At 40.9% G+C, this 24,267-nt stretch overlaps 1 protein-coding gene across 1 annotated transcript in view; it reads right to left on the bottom strand.

Annotated features, from left to right (window-relative positions):
• NBAS (neuroblastoma amplified sequence) overlaps positions 1–24,267 on the bottom strand; it is a 383,345-nt gene that overhangs the window by 309,453 nt on the left and 49,625 nt on the right. Inside the window, exons 10-16 of the mRNA XM_025198082.1 lie at positions 23,739–23,877; positions 17,881–17,946; positions 12,475–12,603; positions 8,929–8,992; positions 6,592–6,785; positions 4,369–4,626; positions 1,750–1,875 (exon numbers count right to left, since the gene is read on the bottom strand). Coding sequence (XP_025053867.1) covers positions 1,750–1,875; positions 4,369–4,626; positions 6,592–6,785; positions 8,929–8,992; positions 12,475–12,603; positions 17,881–17,946; positions 23,739–23,877 — 976 coding nt within the window. The remainder of the gene's footprint in view (positions 1–1,749; positions 1,876–4,368; positions 4,627–6,591; positions 6,786–8,928; positions 8,993–12,474; positions 12,604–17,880; positions 17,947–23,738; positions 23,878–24,267) is intronic.

Consider the following 24,267-nt stretch of genomic DNA (forward strand, 5'->3'; position numbering starts at 1 on the left):
CCAAGCAGCAGGGCAGGGCAGGGGGCTAATGCCAGCCACTGCCTCAGGCCAGGGGGAGGGGTGAGGTCAAAACTGCTGGCCTCACTCCCCATCTCTGTCTGCTCCATTGCCATCATCATGGCGGCATGCTGCTGCCGCTGTCTCCTGTCCCAAACACTCTTGGAGCACTCTGATTGGTTGTTTCATACAACCAATCACAGTGTGAATAAAGCACTGCAGACAGATAGACAGACAGACTAAGGCTCTCACACACACATGAGTGCGCATGCGTATGTAGTGAGGTTTCATTTTAATCACAGGAAAAAACGGATTTGGGGGTTTTAATCAGAGAATTTAGCAGTTTTAAACAGAGAAAATCAGGGTCCCTCTTGATGATCAGGAACCAGCTAACACTTGTTATGGAATGGGGTACAGACATACTTACCAACTGAACTGCTTCAAAGTGTCACTGGTTTGGAACTGGTTCATACATGCATGAACTGTGGCTTTGACACCAATGGATGGGAGTGAGTACTCAGCCCAGTATGCTTCAAAGCAGACAAGTGGAGGGAGGGGAAGTGCTTGCACCCATGCTTTGGGGATCCCAGGCAGTGGCTGACCTGTAGCTGGGGGCACTTTTACTTTTCTGATTCCCATTCTCTCCTAAACATGAGTTAAACTTCAATAACCTGCAACATGCTTGCCTGACTTGGACGGGGATGGAGGGGGAGGGTGGAAAGCATATGTTTGGATCCTATGGGGTTGGGGGGAGGGACAGGGTACATAATGGGTGGCTGTGGTCAAGTAAAGAGAGAGGATACAGCTGGTTGTTAAAAAAAAACAAAACAAAAAACAGCTTTTACTGAACAAGCAGTGCAAGGTCACTCACTGATAAAATGTACTGACAAAGGAGGAAAAGGGGAACAGTAGAGCTCTGGCTGCAAACCAAAGCAACCAGCTACAGCAGTGGGGGAGGAGGGGCTGTTGAGGAACAGTGAACTGGTTCAAAACAGTGCTTGATTATACAAGTACACTTTTGAACTATTCCAGCTGGCTTTAAACTGGCTTAACAGGATTGTATATATCCATCTCACTATCAGGTTTAAACCACATTTAAACCAATCGAAGTATTATACGCACCCACACCCACAAAGTATTATTTCATAATATGCAGATGAGATACTACATTATGAAGTATTTTGATAGGAAATCTGCGATTAATTAACAGTTCAAAAGAGAAGAGTTACCAGTACAGGTTTATTTTGCAATCGCCATTAAAACTAATCCAGCACCAGCATTTACATTTTCAAATGATCTAAGGTTCATATGCGAATGATCCCATGATATGGTCATTTTTTTCTACTAAGTGCACAAGAGAACATAAAAGCATTTTCTGCTTCCAGATCCAGGAAACATACTGAATCGTATTGTGATGCTATAGCTGTGTGAGACTAAATCCAAGGTTTTTTAAACTTTCCCTTTCTTACATGGATTAGAGGGAGAGGGGGAGAAGGCAATATTTCTTAAGAGCTATCATTAACTATATTTGCTTTCTTCGCCTGTTAAAACCCAATTGCTGAAATATTGATAACAAAGAACTAAAAACTATTTTATGTGAACTTACAGTGACAAACAAAGGGAAGATTTTCATCGACTTGGGAGTTTCAGATCAAGCCCTTCGTTAATTTACAAGTTCAGTCCCTTACATATCATGTGAAATACATCCTCAAAGACAAGATAAAATAATACCCTTCAATTTAAAAAACATACCAGGTAGTCTTGAATAGAAGCAATATTTACAGTTGATTTCCTCCACTGTCTTTGATATACAAGATCAGAATCAAGGCCATATGTTTGAGCCAAAGATAAAGCTTCTCCATATTCTTCATTATCAATCTAAATCAAAGGACATGAAAATAAGCATGAGCGATGGGTACAGATATGTTTAGTTATTCATTTTCTATGTTGACTCAGTTATCCAGAAGTTTACATATATAAAGAATTTACCATATTTTCTCATGCACAACAACACCCCCCCCCCCCCCCAAAAAAAACAAAATACATACACCTTGATCTTGGAAGACAGAATATACAGGGAAAAAGATGTTTCCAGAGTCACAGCCAACTGTATGACAGGGTTAGTGCTTCTGGGAACACAGCCTGTCCAGGAAGTTCCTGGTACCAAATGCCTCACCCAGACTCTCCTTGGATGACACAATTCCTGGACAGTATGTTTCCAAGAGGTCTTACTCTATGTCACACAAGACTAGGTCCCAGATACTGACATGGGCAGTAGCAAGATTGTTAGCTCTTTACTGTAAGTAATTCTTTATATAAATTCCTGTTGTACGCTGTTGTTTTCAAATCACAAGCCTCATCAAGATGCTATAAGCAAGTCGCTGCTTCAGTCACAAAATATATTGCTTAGCCATACCTAGAGGCTGTGTACACATGTTCAAATAATCTGGAAGCATTCTCCTAGGTCTATTCTCATGATAGAAAAATTTACCCAGAGACACCTGAACAGACATTTGAATGCAGAGCCACTGAAGAGCAAGAAGCTGGCAGGGCTGATGCTGTGCAGCCAGAGGGCCCCTATGCATACATCTCAGCTTGCTCTGCAGGTTCCCAAGTCTGCCTGGTAACAAATGGTAGCAGTGCATAGGGCAGCCCTCATTGGCTGTCCCACAATGATCAGAGTCTTCTGGAAGCACAATGTGAGGTTGTGAAGTGAGTCTGTTTTGCTCTGGAGCAGCACTGTCCAGTGAGCAATACACTGTGTCACTGGGGGATAGGGAGGGAGAGGGGTCAAGGCACCCTGGGAAGCTGGAAGATTATGCTGTGACTTCTCTCAGAAGACAACAGGTACAGAAACTCCCAGGAGAGTCAATTAACCCTGTTTTTTCCCAAGTTATTTTCCTCCTGTAGCAACCATTTCTGCTCTGGGAGAAAAATCCTGAATATTTGTACACTTATGGTGTATGCTAGAAAAGCAGCAACTCTCCCAGAAGAAACTGAACACATGTATGTAGCCTATAGCTATGAGAGGGTTAACACAGGACTCTTCCATCTTGAGAGCCATTTTGGCAGCTGCATGATAGGCACCATGTCTTCAGGTGTGCTTCCTAGCAAAAGAAAGCACTTCCCTGCTTAAAACATACACCCCAGTTTGTGGGGGTCTGATTTTGGGGGAAAACAGTGTATGTGAGAAAATACGATACTTTAACAGAAAGACAGGACAATTAAATACGAAAGAAAAAGCATGACTAAAAAAGCTAGTTCTCCACAGACACTTGCAGTAGGACAGGAAAAGTTCCATGTACCTCAAATATCAAATACACTGTGGCTCATTAAAAGACTAACACACTTGCAAGAGTAAGGCTCAGTTGAACCAATGTGACAGACACCAATTAGGGTGTAAAAAACAGGCTTGGCCAGGTTACCATTAGGTAAGCCTATAGGCAAGACAGACATGTGTGTGGATGGTTTTAAAGCCTTTTCTCCCCACCTTCAAATGCTTTGTTCCTACTGTTAAACAACAATGTACCATTTGCTTTAAGAAGGCAATACTGTCACTGTATTCTAAAGGTCATGGACGCCAAAAAAAGAAGAGATACTTGAATTCAGTTAGCTCCACCAGGTAAGCACAGTGGATACAGAGGGTATTGTAGCACGGGTCCTAATGAAGAGCTATACAGTATGGTCTTCCTGCCAGCAAACCTGAATATGCACACACTCAAAGCCATTCTCCAGTGGCAGAACCCTCAGATCTTCCAGGGCTGAGTTATTGCTCTGATGTCAAGCAAAACAAGACTTCTGCCACCACCCAACAGCTGTGCCTTCAGCCAGCTACTGTGATCTATTCCAGTGAGCATGTTCCTAACATTTACTTTGCACTTGAAAGGTCCAGCTGCTGTAGCAGAGCCACATGGAATCACCAACAATGCACAGGTGTGCATGCACTCAGGCAGCTTAGCGGTACCTGCTACCGTTTATCACCAAAAGTAGGTTAGTGAAGACATAGCCTAAGTTAGAATACTGGGTGGTTTCATTTACATATCTGTAAAGGTTCTCTCAACTTCTAAGCTTCTCAAGTGATGGTGCTTACTATCATTCACTGGTCTCATGTAGGTCAAATATTTTCTTCTCAATGATCTTTAAAAAACTTCACATTTAAAATACAGTAATTCAGATTCTCTGTTTTCACAGTTTTAAAAATGAGCCTTAAGGTTATATAGACACCACAGACAGTCTCATACAAACAGAGACACACAACTAGATTATTTTAGGAATAGAGGAAAAGAGTTAACAGAAAGATGGTCTTTCAAACCAAAGGAAAATATACTTCATGAATGTTACTCTTTGGCTTTACCTTTTCCACATGCTCACCTTTCTCTGATAGAGCTCCTCTGGAGTTGTAGATCTCAAACTTACAAGACGGTAATTCTTTGTAATAGTTCGTGGACGTTTCCGCGGAGGAGCGAAACGTTCCATTTCTGTCACAAAGTACAGGCCTTGTTTCAGGTAACCAAAGTACCTGGCCTTAGCAGAAATTCCGTCATCCGGGTCAGAGTCATCTTCACCCTCATCTTCATCCCCAGGCCTGCTTTCCAAACGTAACCTCTTTGAAACCAGTTTTATCTCACACTATGTAAAAAACAAAGAATAAGCAGGGCAATATACAGCTGCTACTTTGCTCAAATTTTGTGAGAGATGCTATTCCTCTTCTGTGGACACGCATACCTTTAAAACCTTAGTTTTGTACCTGTGTTTTAGAGTTCTGGAAGCACTGTTAGATCACCAGGTCCCATTGACAAAACAAGTGGATGGGAAGATCTCCATTAATCTCAAGGGACTATCAATGAGACCCTTTGTATCCTAACCATTCAATACTTGATAGAACTATGCAGCAATCCACAACTGTTTTAAATACAGAAAAATCAGGGTGGCTAAGACTAAGTTAAGTAGTATGCAAACTTAAAAAGATACATTTATTTTTGGAATGTCTATCAGCATACTAAGGTTCTCTCAAATCAAATTAATGGAATACCCCAAAGATAAAAAATTTCCACAGAAATATGATTTCATAGACATACAAGCTTTTTTGGATTATAATGTGATCACATTGTTCTGAGCCAAGCATTAGCAATACATTTGATAAAAATTAAAAGCATAATAATGTAGTCTAAAGGCCTACTTCAGGACATGCTATAACAGTTTTGCAGGCAAAGCAAAGAAACAAAGTGAAACGAAACGGTTCTGCAGAACAATTCTGGGGTACAGGCTTTTCTACCATACTTTAAAATCATTGGGGGGGAAAAAAACCTTAAAAGAACACTTTGTGCAGCTAGCTGGTAGCTTCTTTTCTTTAAAGAGAAAGGACAATTTTATTCTTTACTTTAAAACATCTCCCTTATATAGCAGACTACTAGGTAAATTAAAGTTTCATTTCAGAAAAAGGAAGGAGATTTGCAGCATTTTTCACACAATATTTAATACATCCAGTCATTAGCTGCACTCGGCCTGCAGTACCACTCGAAAACTCTCTTGTTACTGAACATATCACAGATCGAAAAAGGATTAGAGATTAGATTTTTCTTGCTCTGAATTACAATAATTTGAGAAGTTGTTTCTTTAAAAATAGCACAAAATTAAAGTATCTAAACAAACTAAACAATCAGGAAATCTACTACAAATTAAGGTACAGACTACATCAATCAATTAGGGTAAAATTAATATCAAATTATATCCATATATGCTTTTATGATATAATCATTATATGGGCAAGCTTTTGTAACAATACAACTATAGAAAACTATTGCAAATTTAAGCTTGTTTCAGTAAGTGTTAGAGGCTCCTGGAACACATTAAAAGTTATGGCATGAAAGACATTCTTTGAATTAATGGAGACATAAAAAGGCAAACCAGCCACAAAAATATGCGGAATCTGTTTTTGACTGGTTTCTATGACACCATAATTTGAGCGAGTGGCATCCCCCAACATCCCAATGCTAACAATCAGCTGATTTTCAGCATTAGGATCTGGGCAATGCCTAGTCTAGAACCACCCCGGAGGCTGCCCCAATGCTGACAATTGCTGATTGCTGGCACTGACACGTTTGCTGCCTTTGCACTGCAGTCCTGATGAGACTTCAGGGCAAGGCTTTTTAAGATGCTGAGTCCCAGCAATTTTCCAAGGAAAGGTACCCTAATGTCAGGCTCAGGGTGTCCCAGACCTTTGAAAAAGCAGGTGTGCAGCTGAATACCCCCTGATTTTTTTTAAGTTCCCTAAGCCTTTATGAATATTGAAGAATAAAAGAAGCATGCAATTCAAGCATGGATCTAGAGCTATTTTGATCATTTGAAAAATGCTTATCTTTCACTATTTAGGATAGACAGACCTTCAAAATCCATGCTGTATCACTCTTCACTCTTTGTAAAAGCAGTGAAATTGTAATACTGTACAAGATTTCATTAAAGAATTTGCTGTTGGGGTGGGAAAGATTATCTTCAGCTAGAACGTTGGGTCGTGCACAGAAAGAAAACAAAAATGTGGAAGGATTTATTTTACTCCAATAAATATACTGAAAATACTGAAGAGTACTTTATTACCTCCAAGCTTAGAAATCCTCCATCATGAGTAGAAGTGACCTGCGGAGAACTTTCAAACCATTCACATGATTTCCCCAATAGGTTTTTTAATGTTTTCACAGATGACACTGTCAAAGCACCAGAGCAACGAGCCAGTATCACAGCATTTTCTGCCCACCAGTTTACATCTATCAGTGGATAATAGGATTCTTTATCTAAAGGAAGAAGAGGCAAATAAATAAATAAACGAAACCCAATCTTAAAAGCAAAACAAAGGCTGAATGGACTTCAATTATTTAAGAGATTTCATTTGATGATCCAACTTAATGAACATACCCCATCAGTCTCACATACAACTTCGCCTCACTAAGTTTCTATTTTATAGCAATGATATTTTAATTAAAGTCACCTCCATATTATCTAAAAGGAAGCTGAATAATTACAGCTATTGATGCAACTCCATTACTTTTTAAATATTGCCTGAAAAAAAAATCTACAGCAAACCAATTTACTTGCACAGAGCATGACAGGGTTTAAACATTTAAGTTTGGTTCAGTGTTCCTCAGGCTAGGTTTGAGAAAATCTCTTTGGCAAATGCATACAGACTATTGATTGGATCCAGAAGTTGCATCAAACCAGAGGGTAGGTCACAACTGAAAATAGAGCATCTAGAGAACCACCCCCCGCCCCAGGAAAAAGTAGTTACAAAGAAGGAACTTAGAAGCTATTTATAAGCATAATTCCATTTTGTCAGAAGCTATTTGCTTCTGTAGTCAGATGCCAGCTGCAAGGGTATAAAGTCATCACGTGTCATCCAAACTATGAGTATACATGTGTTGACTCAATTCTTCCTGAAAGCATGCACATTTCAGGAAAAAAAGATCTTCCCAGTGTCAACATGGAAGACCTCCCTTATTCACCTGTGAATGAACACTTGTACAACCCCCTACCCAGTCCACACCAGGAGTGAAGGAATAGGGCAATGCTCCCTGAGCTTTCCCAAATTAGGTATCACCCAGCTTGGGTAATGGGCATTGCCCTGCTCTCCTCCTTCCCTCCCAAACTGATCCAAAAGGGGAAGGATGCATCTACCACTGCTCCCTCCCTCTTCCACAAGGCAGGCACAGGCAGTACCCAGGTTAGGGGCTTTGCCTTGCTGCTCTCTCCCCTCTTGGAGGCCATGAGTGGAGCAGAAATCCTCCATACTGCTCCCAGACCTCAGTCTGGGGAAGGCACAGGCAGGCTTTCCCCTGCCACTCCATGCCCCCCAGGGTCTGGTAGGAATGGAGCAGCTACTGCTGCCCATGCCTTCCTCAGACCAGATTAACCTGGTCTGGGGAAGGGACACACAGCAAGAGAGAGGGGGCAACTATAGGATGAACACAACAACACCTCTATGCTCCTTCTCTCAAAGATCACTAGTGGTGGAATGTCTCAAGAGGAGAAAAGAACACCTATTCATGGCCCAAGCATATTTAGAAACCTTTCAGGGGCAAACATTAATTACACTGAAATAAAACCCTGCCGGATGCAGGTTGCAACAAGGTAAAAGTAAACAGTATATCTGAAAGAGCTTTCCAACTGTGAGGGTAATTCAGCACTGCAGTAGATTACCAAGAGAGGTTATGCAATCTCCATCACTAGAGGTTTTTTAATGCAGATGGGGACACATTTGTCTAGAATGGGAAATGGTTAAACAAAGATAAACCTGTCTTGAGCAAGGGGGTGCAATTAGGAGACCTCTTGAAGTCTCTTCTAGTCCTATTTTTAAATGACCCTATGATACACACTTATATAAGTCTTCATTGATTCATACAGTGCACAGTTTTGTGTAAATTAGGTCATTAAGAATGTTTTTTAGACAGAAGTTCATTAACTAACATTATCAACTAAAAAGAGACACTCCAGAACCACAAGAAGACCTATTTATCCAAGAATCTGACCTCTTTAGTGGTTTAAGTTATTTCTACCTTTTACCATAGTAAAATGGTAGAAAAATGAATGGTAGAAAAATACAGTTAGCATTCTAAACTTCAATTAGCCTTCAAGTGAGATCTGCAAATTTCTACAATATAGAGCTATTACCTTATTATCAGTAATGAATGAATCAGCCCTTTATGAACCGTGACCATAGGTAAAGAATATTTCAGCTGCAACGTATTCTTAATAGAGAATTTTAACACTCTTACATTGTGACTTTCATTAGTTGGGATGAACTATAAATTCAAGGGAGACCTAAAGGATTGCCAACTACCCTAGATAAGATTTTAATTAAGCTCTTTTACATTCTTTAAGTGGCTGGCATAATTTTTTAAACTACACCAACATTTAAAATAATAGTTTGTCTAAACCACCAACCTTTAATTTTTTTCCTTTTCTCAACAGAAAGACTCCATGCAGGGTTGATCTCATCATAACCTGGCTAAAATAATGTGAAGATTGTTATATTAAATATATTTATAAGCCATAATCTACACACACACTTCCCCTTTTTTATTTTATATTTAGGCCTTTAATAGAGAATAATATATTCAATTTTCCCATTCCCAAATTACTCTGTTAGTACTGAGACCACATTCATATAAATCCAAATATTCCCTGGTATTAAAATTAAAACCTCCTTTACTAGATCAGATGTACAAACTGGACACAGCTGAAAACACTATGCTTAAGAAGATAGGAATTGTCATACTGGATCAGACCACTGGTCCACCCAATCCAGTATCCTGCCTTTGTTAACTGAGAATTGGAAATGAGAATGCACCTGCAGAAAACCCAATGACTCTCTAATATGGGCAACATTTAAGGACAATCAGCTCCAACTAATTTCTCAGATCCAGAAATTCCTAATGTCACTAATCTCACTTCTCCCAAAGTACAGATGTCCAAGTTGTTTATTTCACCTTTAGTCTAAAAATGTGCAACTATTTGTTATAGACTTAAAATGCAGGTCTCCCTCACCTGAGTAAATACGTTCGGCATTGCTGAATATTAGGTGAGCACAGGATCATGTTACAGTCAGGTTACCTTTATAAAGGTAAAGGGAATACCAGAAGAATCAACGATATCAACAATATTTAATGACCTCTGCACCTGTCACTCCTTCCCTTGGGCATTGCAATAGATTTTTTTGTCCTTATCTTGGAAAGAACATACTGTAAGTGTGCCAATAAATCACTCTGTGTACAGTATCGCAAGTCACCTGACACATGAAAGAAATACAGCCTTTATTATTTACAGAGTAGTATGACTGTACATAACTGTGCTGATACAGAAAACATCAGTCCTAGCCCCAAGGAATTTGCAGTCCAAAGAAGGAACAGTATGTAGCTCTAACACCTGAAAAACAGACTGTGTCCAATTTTAGTACAGTGGAAAGGTTTTCTCTTCTTCCCTCTCTCTCTCTCTCTCCTTTCTCACTAATAACTAAAAGCATATTTTTTTAGCTATACCATATAAAACCAAAAGAGCTCTATGCAAAATAGGTGGCAGCCATATTTATTACTAAAATGTGTCCTGCAAATATGCATTAGCATTGAATTCCAAATGATGTACACTAAAAATTAAGTTTCAAAACATGCATTGCACTACTCAAATTGGGTGTATTATAATCATCATCTACTGGGCAATACAGAAAACACTGAAAACACAGCTACAAAAGCAAATGTTTCCACTGGCTTTAGAAGTAAGAAACTTGCAGTAAAAATCCTCAGGCAAAACCTCTATTTCTCATGTAGCTCTTATGTGCAAGGACTACAAGCATATTCTCTCTTAAAAATGTGAACACATTTGCTAAAGAGCTAGTCTTCTGTGACTTAAAACTACCTTTCTCAACCAGTAAGTCCTAACTAGATATGACTTCTTAAAATGTCAGCAATGAAAAATAAAGGATGGGCTCTGGTCATTGCAGTCATAAATATGCATCTGCTAGGCAAGAACCATGGTATGTCAGTTAAAACACAATGGCAGGCCTGAACATTTTGATTCACTCTGACACTATGATAAGCTTCGAGTATAAGCATCATCTTTTGAATGTTTTATGAACCTCTAACCCCTTCTCATACTTAGAAACCTTGTTAAGACAAAGCCAAATAAGCTTTCTTGCATAGATGACTAAGTTTTTGGAGGCCTGACTGGAACTGACTTTCATAATGCCCACATATATACAGACAATGAGGAAAGCACTGAAGGGTTAATAAAAATTAAAGTCTGCATTTACATATCATAAGACCTAAAATATAGCTCTGCATTAGACTGTGATGCCTGCTGTGCAACTCATGGATCGTAACAGAGGTCAACAGATTGGGAGAACAGTTGGATGTATTTCACTTAAATACCTCCGCTTTTTTGCATCTAAGTCATCTCGCAAAAGAAAAGATTAAAGGAAGAAATAATTTTAATTTTGGAATTCCTAATGACTGGGCAACAGGTTGGGAGTAAAGAGTCTAAGTAACAAAAAATGGTGCTAGACAAAATAGTATCATGGGATAGGAATTCATGCATCAATACCCAACCTAAACTTTGAAGACTAAGAAAACAGAAACAGTTATAACTAAAATAACCTTATAATGAACTAATCAGAAAAACACACTTATTCCCAAAATATCAATGAAAATGTGCAGATACATATTTATATTTAGGCAGGGAACATGAACACTGAGTCTTCCTATTTGTGTGTCATGAAGCACCCTGTTTGACTGGTTACAAAGTATGGCCTCAATCCAACATCATGTTTCAAGATAGCAGGACACTGTTCAAAAACTAAATAATCCAGTCAATTTGCCAAAATGCCACATAAGATGGATGTACAGTATGCAATCATTTCAATTTATGAACTACATGTCACTAAGCAAAAGAACAACACCACTGCCAAGGATGGCGTCAGAAAAAATGTTGAGTCAAACATATCTCAAAGGGAATTCAGGTTTCAAAAGCTAGGTGGACAGAGTACACCGAGTTTGGTGAAGAGTATGAAAAAGTATGCACAAACTACACACAATACTTGGTAAGGAAGGGAAAACCTTTCAATCTTAATTCTCAAGGGTTTTCCATAAAAACAAAATTAAGAACTTGGAGAGGCATGTTCATGGTTCTGTATCTGCCCCTTTTAAAATAGCAAGCAAATAGCTTTACATCATTAATGAACCCTGTACTACCTGAATGAAGTAGAAAAGGGTTTCGTCAGCATTTTCAGCAAGAAACCCAGTCGTCCAGAGACTAGAACTACTGCACAGACTCAAAAGTAACATGCTACAAATCTGAGCCACTTTAATGCACCAAATTTCATCTTTATGCAACTCAGAAGACAGCACAGAAAAACATGTGGCTTGCTGATGCCATCAGTTACACGGCAAACCTTAGCAGAGCATTAACCTGAGAGAGGATAATTAAGCAAGGATAAAAGGTTAATGCATTAATTCACTTCATCACTTGGGGGCCACAAACTCAAACTTGAAAAGCTCTGCCTTGGCCTGGTCTGTATTTTGAACCAAGGTTTCACAGAAAATGGAGCAGGAAGGGACCTTCAGGTGATCTGGCCCACCCCTTGCCCTAAACAGTATCAAATACATCTCAATAATTTCTGACAGATGCTTGATGGATTGCAATTTTCCTGCATTTGTGCGCTTACTCTTTTCCCATCTACAGCTTCATAAACTTGCATATTATTCATTAACACTCCCAACCGGTTCTTATGCTGCACCATTTTTTTCAACTTGAAGACTTTTACTTAAGGGATGACAAAAAGTGGTGCAATAGCAGTTTAGGGTACCCTTGTCAATCAAAAGAGGAAGCAAAAAAAAATATCAGTACCTAAGACAACAGGAACCTACACCTTCTCTCATTCCCTAGAAGAGCTAAACTCATGAGGTTTAAAATATTTATTTTTCGTAAACACCTGTGTACCTGGTAACTTTGATCCCATTCTCCTTGCAGTTTCAGGGATGGAAGAGTCCAGATGGTCAATTTTCCAGAAAAGTGAATAGCTGCTAGAAGAGTTCCATCAGGGGAAAGGCTCATCTTGAAAACGCCATCCTGCCCAACATTTTACCAGCAAAAGTTACAATAAAGAAAAGGCTAAATTCAGCTCAATGATAACTTTTTCCTCACCCTGACAACCTCCAGACCACATATCTGTGCAAGCGCTTACAATTATAACAATCTACTGTACTTACCTGAGTCCAAGACAACTTTGAAATTAAGATGAACCCCCCCCCTGCCCAATAATTAGATTCTATATACAGAAATTATAAGTTTGCTGTAATTATCCATGTATAAAATCTAATTAGTGGACGGTCATCTTAAATTGGCCCCCACAACTGCTATGGCAGGGAAAACAGTAGCAGGGGTGAAGGACCCCTGTCCCTTGCCCCCCCCGCAACAATCCCTGCTGCCTCTCTCCTGCCATGCACCCCCTGCCACCTGCCTCTGCATTACTGTGCTTGCCCCCTCAAGTCCCTGCCCCCCTGCCCTCCTGCAGCCTGCATCGCCCACCTCATCTGTCCCCCTGCAGCAGGTAAGTAGAAGGTAAAGAGGAAAAGAGCAGCTGAGTGAATATAAGCCATCCAAGCCCAAGCCAGGCAGCGACTCAGCTTAGACTTCAGCCCCAAACCTAGAGCCAAACCACCACCTGCCCCAGGCCAGTACACATATCCAGTTTGAGGTTCTCCACCCCCGCCCCATGATTAGGGGAAAAAAAAAACTCATCTTACATTTGAGTAAATATGGTAATAGCATGTCACACTGAAAATTATTTTAAAAGTTATATATGCTATGCTATAAAATTAAAGGAGACTACCAGAAAAAAACTGTATACAACAAGGCATTGTACCCTACCTAAGAATATCAATTTCTGTACAACAGTAATCACTCAAATATAGCCAATATATCATTTGTTAGTATGGTGGTCTGTATTACAGTTACCATGGAAAAGAACCAAGAACCACACAGATTCTGAGTTCTTTCATCTTAGGTTACAGAGGGTGAATTTGAGGTGGGGAGATCTTTCTGTAACAACAGACACACAACTCAAGACTGATATGCTAAAACTATGCACTTAACATGAACTCCTGTAGGCTCTTCCGAATCAGAATCTTTCCTGCACTGAAGACCAGGCATAAATGTAATGTGAAGAAGTAATCTCTGAAGATTCATGAACTCCAACAAAAATGCAATTGCAATAATGTACAGCTTTCATTGGGGAAAAGCCTGTAATACCAATATATATGTATTCTATATGTGTAGGCAAAGCTGTTGGCAATTGTTATTGGACACAGCAAAACATTTGCAAATGCTGCTAAAATACTTATGCTTCCGAGTCCCATTTTTAGAAGATACTTAGGGCAAAAACCTAAAAACATGTTTGCCTCAACTCCAACTGAAATCAGTAGGAATTTAGGTGTCTAAACATCCTTCTGGGATCTGCCCCTTAGAGTCCACAAGCCTAAATTTCAGTGAAAGTCAGGCAAACTTGGGTTGCTAAATGCTTACATCTCTTCTGAAAATAGCCCCATCCAAAAATCTGAATAAACAACATGACACTACGAGACCCCTTGGTTCTAGTCCAATTCATTTCAAAAAGATTTCCAAAAAGAAGTTCATTCTGACATAACATCAAGCATTACAAAAAAAAGAAGAATCACAGGCTCAAATGTTTATGAAAATCTGAGGATAAAGATAAGGATAACTGAAAAAAGGACACACACAAACTTACAGAAAAAAACTATTAGGGCTACATAAATCTAAAACCTTGTTTCCAAGGGAAAATACAGATTGCCTCTGTGCTGCATCCCAAAGGCACTTCCATGGGTGCAGGCCAAAACCACTAAATCAAGTTCCTCACACTTGCTCCCAGAGTAGTGGGTAGCCACCTCAGAGAAGCTCTAAACGTAGCAGACAAAGAGCGCGCAAGTGGAGCTGGGCTTATGTTTAATGGTGCTGTAAAGCCATTGCAATGATTCAGTTTTGGAATGGGAGTGTGCAGGTGGGACACAGATTATGGCAGAATTTCCAATGGAGGCAGCACAGACATCCCTCTATTTGTTTTCCAAATGATATTTCAAAAGTATTCTTGGTCTAACTAGTTCTTTTCCCTTTTTTAAACACTTAAACAGCTTAAAGTTTAAGTTCCGTTCATATGGCCCATGAAAACCAAATAATCAGATTCATTTTCTGTACTCATGTACTAAGGTTTTGATTGCAAATAGAAGGAATTCTTTAAGCCCAAAACAAAAATCTATTTTCATTAAAAATTATGAATTAAAGAGATAATTTAAACTGTGTGTCACAACCCAAAGTTGTGATTTTTGTTTTTGTATGTGCTTTGGCACCACTGAATTATTTTCCCGCTAAATTGCAGCTTCTTTGCACGGTGGAGTTTTCTGCTGTAAAAAAGAACCCCGGTTCAAGGGAGAATTTCCTGCCAATTTGTAGCTTTCTTTGCATGGTGCATTTCTTTTGCATCTAGGAAATGCTCGGTGCAAAGAGTTCCCACCATTTGTATGCTAATTTGAGCCCCATTATTGGCTTGCGTGAAATTATTCACACGTGGCGGCTAGTGATTGGCTTGCTAGCCGTATAAAAGGCTTGGGTGGTTTCCGCCCAAGTTGGAGAGAGAGAACTTGAAAAGTTGGAGAACTCCGAGGAGAGCCCCCACAAGGGAGGACTCCACGAACACCAGGAGGAGGAGACTTCACGCTGTGTGAAGATCTCTAAGCGCTGCGGAGCCTATTGAACCCAGCGCATTTCAAGCAGGCAACAGGGGTCTGATCAGCCTCTAGCCTCTCCCCGTCGCCGATAGATTCCTAGTCGTATCCCTCCCCACGCGCAAAAGAACCGGACCCACGGAGCCTAGCAAACTTCGTGTGGGTGAGTGAATAAACGGATCCACGGAGCCTAGCAAATTTCGTGAGAGAACCGAGCTTGTCGTAGTCCTCAAATGAGGATTTAATCGGAGCTGTGCCTGGAAACTGTCCAGCCTACACCGCGACCATCTTCGGTGTAAGTAAATAATCTTGAATCAACCATTACGCGTCCGTGCCTAATTCCAGCGTGTCGCCTGTTCTCTCCGATCCAGTGTGCCCGGGCTGCTGGCCACAGCCCGAGCGTAGCACAAAAGGGCCCCGATTGCTCCCCGCCGTCCGCACGTGGTGACGAGGGTGGGATCGGGAGACGGCCCGCACACTTTGCACCTAAGCTACTGGATATTGCCCACTTAAACAGTCTTCAGTTTTCTCGCACTACATTCTTAAACACTGGAGGTGGGAGCAGACTGTAATGTTACTACCTGGGACTTTCTATTTCCCAGAACAGAACAGGGCAAAGCTAACTGCACCCATGTTTCCATTCTATATATATTACGATGTGTACAAAAGAAGAGAGAGAAGATTGTGAAACTGTCTGGAAAAAGATACATCTACAAAAAAATATCCTACACCACCTGCCTTTCTTGACAATTATGTTTCATTAGGGGCTATATTGAAAGCCAGTATATAACAGTGCCACTTGCTGCTCATTTGGACAGCCATCACATACTGCCAAACAGTTCATTACCCTTAAGGGAACCACAATAAAAGGGTACAGAAAGCTCCAAGAGACTTGCAAACCACGTTTAAAATCTGTCATCTAAGTTAGCAGCAGAACGAATCAAATTTTGACTACAGCTGGCTCCACCAGCAAGCTTCTGGAGTGCTGAGCCTTGGCAACAGTATTAAATAGCTTTTCCAGTCACTCATTAGTCAAAACAAAATCTCTCTCAAATATTTAAGCCATAATCCCCAAAACAGTGTTAACACTTCTAGAGATGAGTGAACAATAATAAACTTCTCTTCTTAAATTTAGTCCTGGCAAAACGAAAGACATTAAAATAGATTTCAGTTCTATTTAGCAGTAGCCTTTGAGGTAAAAACAGTTTGCACTTTCTTCTTCAACATATAACCACATATTTCCAATTCCTTAATTTGAGAGCTGAAATTACCAGCCCAGAAGAGTTGGGAACAATAAATGTAAAATTTCCTTCCATCCTAATATCAATTAATCCAAAATCTTACATGCCCAGCCTTCACCATGTTCATGAAGAAAGATTTACTTTGCCCTTATAAGCAAATGTTCAACTTCTTCCAACATAAACATTAAAGGAAAAAAAAAGAAAAAGGCAAAGGCAATAGGAAGCTCTTCATTTATTATTATTTCTAAAGGAAATAATTTTTATTTAAAGCATATCCTTTTATAAAGTTCGAAGCTTCAGTCACTATTGCCGATTCTTACAATTTTGTCATAAGTCTTTGAGAGATACAACTCAGCTCTCAGGATCATTACATGACAGTCTTAGCATATGTATTTTAAAACATTTTCTAGTTCTTATGATTATGACAAATTCCTTTGAACATGACCCAAGTAAACGAATCAAAAACCAAGTAGTAAATCAGCAATTTTTTTTTTAGTGTAAAAAAACCCAAAAAACAAACAAAAAAACCCCCCAAAAAAGCAACTCATTATGTTTAAAATCCATCTCAATTTTAAACATTCTGAATGGACAAAATTACTTAATGCAGAGCATTTTGTGACATCAACTAGAAACTACAAGCAAACAAAAGTGAAACTGATTTGTGAATTTTCATTATCCAACCCAAGAGAAATTCAAAAGTTAGAGAGCAATACTGAAACCGTTCCGTATGTTCCCAGGTTAGTAACTCAAAGTGTTATTAATAAGGATTTAATAAGTATTATCAATATGAATCTCAGTGAGGACAGTGCTCCTTCAGTACAATACTAAAAGATTAAAGATTTGCCACTCAAACTATGCATTTTTCTAGCTAACCAATGCAATCCTTTGATACCACAGTCAACAGAGCCAGTCCTTTTTGGAAAAAGAGATCTACCTAACAAGTTATGTCTATCATAAATATTAGTAAAGAAAGAAATACTACTGTTACTATCTTGGTTAACAAGTAGCACTTAAGAGCAAGTGACAAATCACTGGACTTGTTTATACCATGCAATATGAAAAGTCTTGATACTTCCATGAGGAGGATTGATGACTCCATGTAATATTTGAAACAAGAGCAAATAAAGTGAAGTAAAACAAGATCAATGACAGGGCAAGAGACAGCCAGTAAAATAAAGCCTGTGAAAAGTCAATTGGATAAATCATGCTAGTTACCCGATTTAAAATAAAATCCTTTCATTTAATTTAATTTAAGATACCTAAGTTAAAAATCATTATAAAATCAGTTACATTTCTCTCTCAAGCAAGTCCAAATGTAAATGAACAACAGTGTTACTATAGTACATTGTTGAGAAAGAATTTATTACCTTTTCTGTTCCCTGTCTGCTATAAAATCTGAAATTCCTAATCTTTAATAATCCTCTTCTCTGTGCCTGGAAAAACAGAAGTATATTACATACTGTAAGACTAAAGACAATCTTTGATTTATGCATTGAAAACTAAATCAAATCCAGAAAGTAATGAAACAATCACAGAAGAATATATTACTTTGCAACGTTCTCGAAAAGAAGCAGCTAAAACAATGCTCATAAGAATTATTTTAAGCATGCATTAAAGTGCAAATGTAAATTTGCAACAGCTGACATCTGCTGATTTATGGATTATTTTGATGAATATATGTCAATCCAGGAAACACAACCGTAAATTCAAGATTAAATTAATACCAAACTATAACAGTAAACAGATATCACACAAAAGACGTGTTAGAAACTTTCACTGGACACAACTGAAATTGGCTTAGTGAACTAAGATAAATCATACAATCTAATTGTGAACTGATTTGAGCATATGAAGACTGCACCAGTTTAAATAAACTGATTTTTGTGATGCTAGGGCGAGGTGGGGAGGGAGAGTGTGTGTGTGTGCGTGCGTGAGTGCGTGCGTACGCAAAAATATATATTTCTGCTCCAAATTAGGATTTAAATCAGTCAGAATTAGGCTTATAACAAAAACAGCTTATTTCAAAATGTTTTGGGGGGAGAAAAACAAGCCTAGAATCTCTCCAAAATGTTCAGATTAAAGATATCTGGATATTCTAAGACTCCTACATACTATGAGAATACAGGAAAGACAAACAGGAGAGAAGAAAAGGGGGAGTTGTGCTTTATCTAAAAGACTAGCATGATTGCTGAGAGATCCAGTATGAAACTTGAGACAGGCCTATTGACAGTCTCTGGGCTCCGGTCAGAGGGGAGAGCAACGAGAGTGATGTTGTGGAGGGTGTCTGCTGTAGACCACCAGACCGGAGGATGAGGGGGATGAGACTTTCTTCAAACAGCTAGTGGAAATTTCCTGATCACCGGCCTTGGTTCTCATGGGGGACTTCAAATCACCCTACCATTCGGTGGGAGGGCAATACGGCAGTGTAAAGGCAATCTAGGAAGTTTTTGGAGAGTGTTGGGGACAACTTCCTGGTGGAAGTGCTGGAGCGGCCAACTAGGGCCCATACTCTTCTTGACCTGCTGCTCAGAGAGAAGAATTGGTGGGGGATGTAGACCTGGATGGCAACTGAGCCAGTAGCAACCACGAGATCATTTAGTTCAAGATCCTGAGGAAAGGAAGGATAGAGAACAGCAGAGTAAGGACCCTGGACTTCATAAAAGCGGATTTCAACTCACTCAGGGAACTGATGGGCAGGATCCCCTGGGAGGGCAGTCTGAAGTGGAAAAGATGAGCGGGTCATATTTTAAAGAAACCTTACTGAGTGTGCAGGAATTAATCATCCCAATGCACAGGAAGAATAGCATGTATGGCAGAAGACCACCTTGGTTAACCAGGGAACTCTTCAGTGAGTTAACACACAAAAAGGAAGCTTACAAGAAGTGCAAACATGGACAAACAACTAGGGAAAAGTATAAGAGTATGGCTCAGGCATGCAGGGATGAAATCAAGAAGGTCAAAGTGCACCTGGAGTTGCAGCTAGCAAGGGACATGAAAGGTTACAAAAAGGGTTTCTACAAGTATGTCAGCAACAAGGGGAAGATCAGGGAAAACGTGGGTCCCTTTACTGAATGGGGGAGGCAACCTCGTGACAAATGATGCAGAAAAGGCCAAAGGGCTCAATGCTTTTTTCACTTCAGTCTTCACAGGCAAGGTCAGGTCCCAGACTCCTGCACTCAGCATCACAGTTTGGGGACGAGGTAAGCAGCAAACAGTGGCAAAAGAACGGGTTAGAGACTACTTTGAAAAGTTGGATGTATACAAATCAATGGGGGCAGACTGGACACACCCAAGAGTGCTAAGGGAGATGGCCAATATGACTGCAGAAGCGCTGGCCATTATCTTTGAAAACCTGAAAGAATCAACAACTGCCAAACCAATCAGGGTTAGGATTCAGAGAGTCCTAAACTAATTGGAGGATTGGATCAAAAGAAATCTCATGAGGTTCATTATGGATCATTGCCAAGTACTGCACTTAGGACACAAGAATCCCATGCACTGCTACAGGCTACAGACCAAATGGCTAAACTCTGCAGAAAAGGACCTGGGGCTTAGTGGACAATAAGCTGAATATGAGCTAACAGTGTGGCCTTATTGCCAAGAAGGCTAATGGCACAGTGGGCTGCATTAGTAGGAGCGATGCCAGCAGATTGAGAGAAGAGATTATTCCCCTCTATTTGGCACTGGTGAGGCCATATCTGAAGTGCTGTGTCCAGTTCTGGGGCCCAAACTACAGAGAGGGTGTGAATTGGAGAGTCCAGTGGAGAGCAATGAAAATGGTGAGGAGGCTGGGGCACATGACCTATGAGGAGAGGCCTAGGGAACTGGGATTGTTTAGTCTGGAGAAGAGAAAACTGAAGGCAGGACTTAATAGCAGCCTTCAACTAACTACCTAAAGTGGGGGTTGAAAAAGGATGGAGCTGGACTGTTCGCAGTGGTGGCAGACGACAGAACAAGGAGCAATGAGCTCTAGTTGCAGCAAGGGATGTTTAGGTCAGATATTAGGAAAAACTCTCACAAGGAGGCTATTAAAGCACTGGAATAGGCTACCCAAAGAAATTGTGGAATTTCCAACCTTGGGGGTTTTTAAGACCCAGCTAGACAAAGCTTTTACTGGGATGATCTAGTTGGGGATGGTTCTGCTTTGAGAAGGGGGTTGGACTAGATGATCTCCTGAGGTCCCTTCCAACCCTCAATTTCTATGATTCTATGAAATAATAGATTTAAAACACTACTCAAAGAAAGAAATGCCAAGTCTCTCACACAGAAGTAAACACTAAAACATATGAAATGGAGTTAATATATTCCTATAGAACAACCTGGACTTTATTACTAATATTAAAAGAAAAGTATCTATACTTAGGTAACACTGAAAAAAATCATTTTTTTCTTCAAAGGATATGTATATAGTGTTTTCCATTAGGTATCCCCCAAATGATTGTCTGTCAAACAACAATGACTGGATCACAGGTATAGACAGCTATACCTTGTACAGGAGAGATCGTGCGGAAAAAAGGGGTGGGGGGGGCGGGGCAGTTAGCTCTCTATGTCAAGGAAGGCTACCCATCCCTGCAAGCTGACATTCGCACCCATGGGGCATGATTGGAGACTCTCTGGGTCAAAATCCACAGTGAACGAGGCACAGGAGACAATGGTAGGAGTCTACTACAGACCTCCTAGCCAGGATCAAGAGCTTGACCAGGAATTCGCCAAGGAACTAGCTAAGGCTGCCCACTCCCAGTGCATGGTTGTCATGGGAAATTTCAACTACCATGACATCTCGTGGGAAGAGCAGTCGGCCACATCCAAACGGTCGCAAAGCTTCCTCACATGCGTGGATGAGCTCTATCTGACACAAGAAGTCTATGGACCGACAACAGGCAAAGCGCTGCTCAACCTGGTACTGGCAACCGGGGCTGACTTAATCAGCAACCTAACGATCAAAGGGAAGCTGGGAGACAGCAACCATAAGCTGATCACCTTCACCATCCGCTGTAAAGCAGGCAAGTCAGGCAGCAAAACAGAAGTTCCCGACTTCAGAAAAGCTGACCTTGACAAGCTCAGGAGGCTTGTTGGCGAGGTCCTAAGGGACCATGACCCAAAGGGAAGGGGAGTTCAGGAAGAGTGGCTGCTCCTCAAGGGAGCGATCCTGGAAGCTCAAGCAATATCCATCCCATCTCAGAGGAAAGGCAGCAAAAGGGCACAGCAGCCCCCCTTGGCTCTGCAGGGAACTAGTGTACCTCCTACATCTAAAAAGGAAGATCTATAAAGGATGGAGGACGGGATCCACCTCAAAGGAGGAGTATTCTGCACTGGCCCGGACCTGTAGGGAGCGAACCAGGAAAGCCAAGGCTGCGACTGAACTCCAAGTATCAAGGACAAAAAAAGTCCTTTTTTAGATATGTAGGGAGCAGGAGGAAAAGCAAGGGTAATGTTGGACCCCTGCTAAACCATATGGGTCAACTGACAACTGATGCCCAGGAAAAAGCCAACTCGCTTAACGAGTATTTTGCGTCAGTTTTTCACCAGCCCCAAGGGATGGCCCTGCTCGATACGATACGGTACAGTACGGCCAGGACGAAGGAGAACTGTTACCCTTCATCAATGTTGACCATGTGAAGGAACACCTTGAGAGGCTGGACACCTTTAAGTCAGCTGGCCCAGACAGCTTACACCCCAGGGTACTTAAGGAGCTGACAAGCATCATAGCTCAGCCACTGGCATAGATCTTCGAGAACTCGTGGTGCTCAGGTGAAGTGCCCGAAGATTGGAAGAAGGCCAATGTGGTGCCTATCTTCACAAAAGGGAGGAAAGTGGATCCAGCAAACTACAGGCCCATCAGCCTGACCTCTATCCCAGGGAAGATCTTGGAAAAAAAAAATCAAAGAAGCCATTCTTGACAAACTGGCTGAAGGCAATTTCCTGAGGGATAGCCAGCACAGGTTTGTTGCAGGCAGGTCTTGCCTGACCAATCTCATCTCCTTCTATGACCAGGTGACATATCACCTGGACAAGGGAGAAGAGATTGACGTCATATATCTTGATTTTAAAACAGATTTCGATCTAGTATCCCACAATGGTCTTATAGAAAAACTGGCCAACTGCAGCCTCAGCTACATCACAGTCTGCTGGCTGGGGAACTGGCTTTGAGGTCGGACCCAGAGAATGGTAGTTGATGGAAGTCAATCATTGTCGTGCGCCGTGACCAGTGGGGTTCACCAAGGCTCCATCCTTGGGCCTATTCTTTTCAACGTCTTCATTAATGACATGTACATTGGTGTCGGAAGCGGACTGGTCAAGTTTGCTGATGACACCAAACTCTGGAGTAAAGCATCCGGACCCGAGAACAGGATAGTGATCCAGGCTGACCTTGACAGGCTCAGAAAAATGGGCAGATGAAAACCTGATGGCCTTCAACACTGAAAAATGCAAGGTACTCCACCTTGGGAAGAAAAACCCGCAGCATGCTTATAGGCTCAGCAGCACTACGCTTGCTAGCACCATGGCCGAAAGGGACTTGGGGGTCACGATTGACCACAAGATGAATATGAGCTACCAATGTGATGTTGCAGCCGGCAAAGTGAGCAAAACTCTGGCTTGCATCCATAGATGCTACTCTAGCAAATCCCAGGATGTCATCCTCCCACTGTACTCAGCCTTGGTGAGGCCGCAGCTGGAGTACTGCATCCAATTCTGGGCTCCACAATTTAAAAAGGATGTGGAGAAGCTTGAGAGAGTCCAGAGGAGAGCCATGCGCATGAACAGAGGGCAGGAAAACAGGTGTTATGATGAGAGGCCGAGAGCTATGGGACTCTTCAGCCTGGAAAAGCGAAGACTCAGGGGAGACCTGGTGGCTGCCTATAAGTATCTAAGGGGTGCACATCAGGATCTGGGGGGAACGCCTGTTCACCAGAGTGCCCCATAGGATGACAAGGTCAAACAATCATAAACTCCTCTAAGACCATTTCAGGTTGGACATAAGGAAGAACTTCTTTACAGTCTGAGCCCCCAAGGCCGGGAACAGACTGCCACCAGTGGTGGTGCAAGCACCTACTCTGGACTCCTTTAAGAGTCAACTGGACATTTATCTTGCTGGGATCCTGTGACCCCAGCTGACTTCCTGCCCCTGGGGCAGGGGGCTGGACTCGATGATCTTCCGAGGTCCCTTCCAGCCCTAATGTCTACGAAATCTATGAAAAAAGAGATTTACTCCAAAGGTACTTACAATCCGAATGTCATCTTCATAACTAGTGACCTGTTTATAGTATGGAGAACCTGAAAGAACTCTCCAAGCAGATATCCCACAGCTTGTGGCTTTAGACACTCCATCTTCATCAGTTTCACAGCCACCTACAAGCAACAGCCTATAAACACAAAAAAACTCATTAATGAAGACAGGTTTCTCTTTGGTACCACTCAAGTGTTAGCAGAATTACACCATGGATCAATTTCACTCAATTGATTTTACCTATTCTAATGCCATTCCAATTGCATTTAGTCGCTTGTTTATTAAAAATAGATAAAAAATGCAAAACGAGAAAAGCAGCTTTCTTTATTACAAGAGCCATCAACAAAGTCTAAATACAAAATACAAGTTTCCTTATGTTTGCTGGTATAACCTATGTATCAGATTACTTTGTTACTCTAGGTTACTTTATTACCAATATCACCACAAACACTAAATGCTATTTTAAAACATTTCCCCAAACATATTTCTACAAGTACCAATTATCACCGTCGATGATAACACTCTT

This window comes from Alligator sinensis, unplaced genomic scaffold, assembly GCF_000455745.1.
Source record: "Alligator sinensis unplaced genomic scaffold, ASM45574v1 scaffold130_2, whole genome shotgun sequence".
Lineage (NCBI taxonomy): Eukaryota > Metazoa > Chordata > Crocodylia > Alligatoridae > Alligator > Alligator sinensis.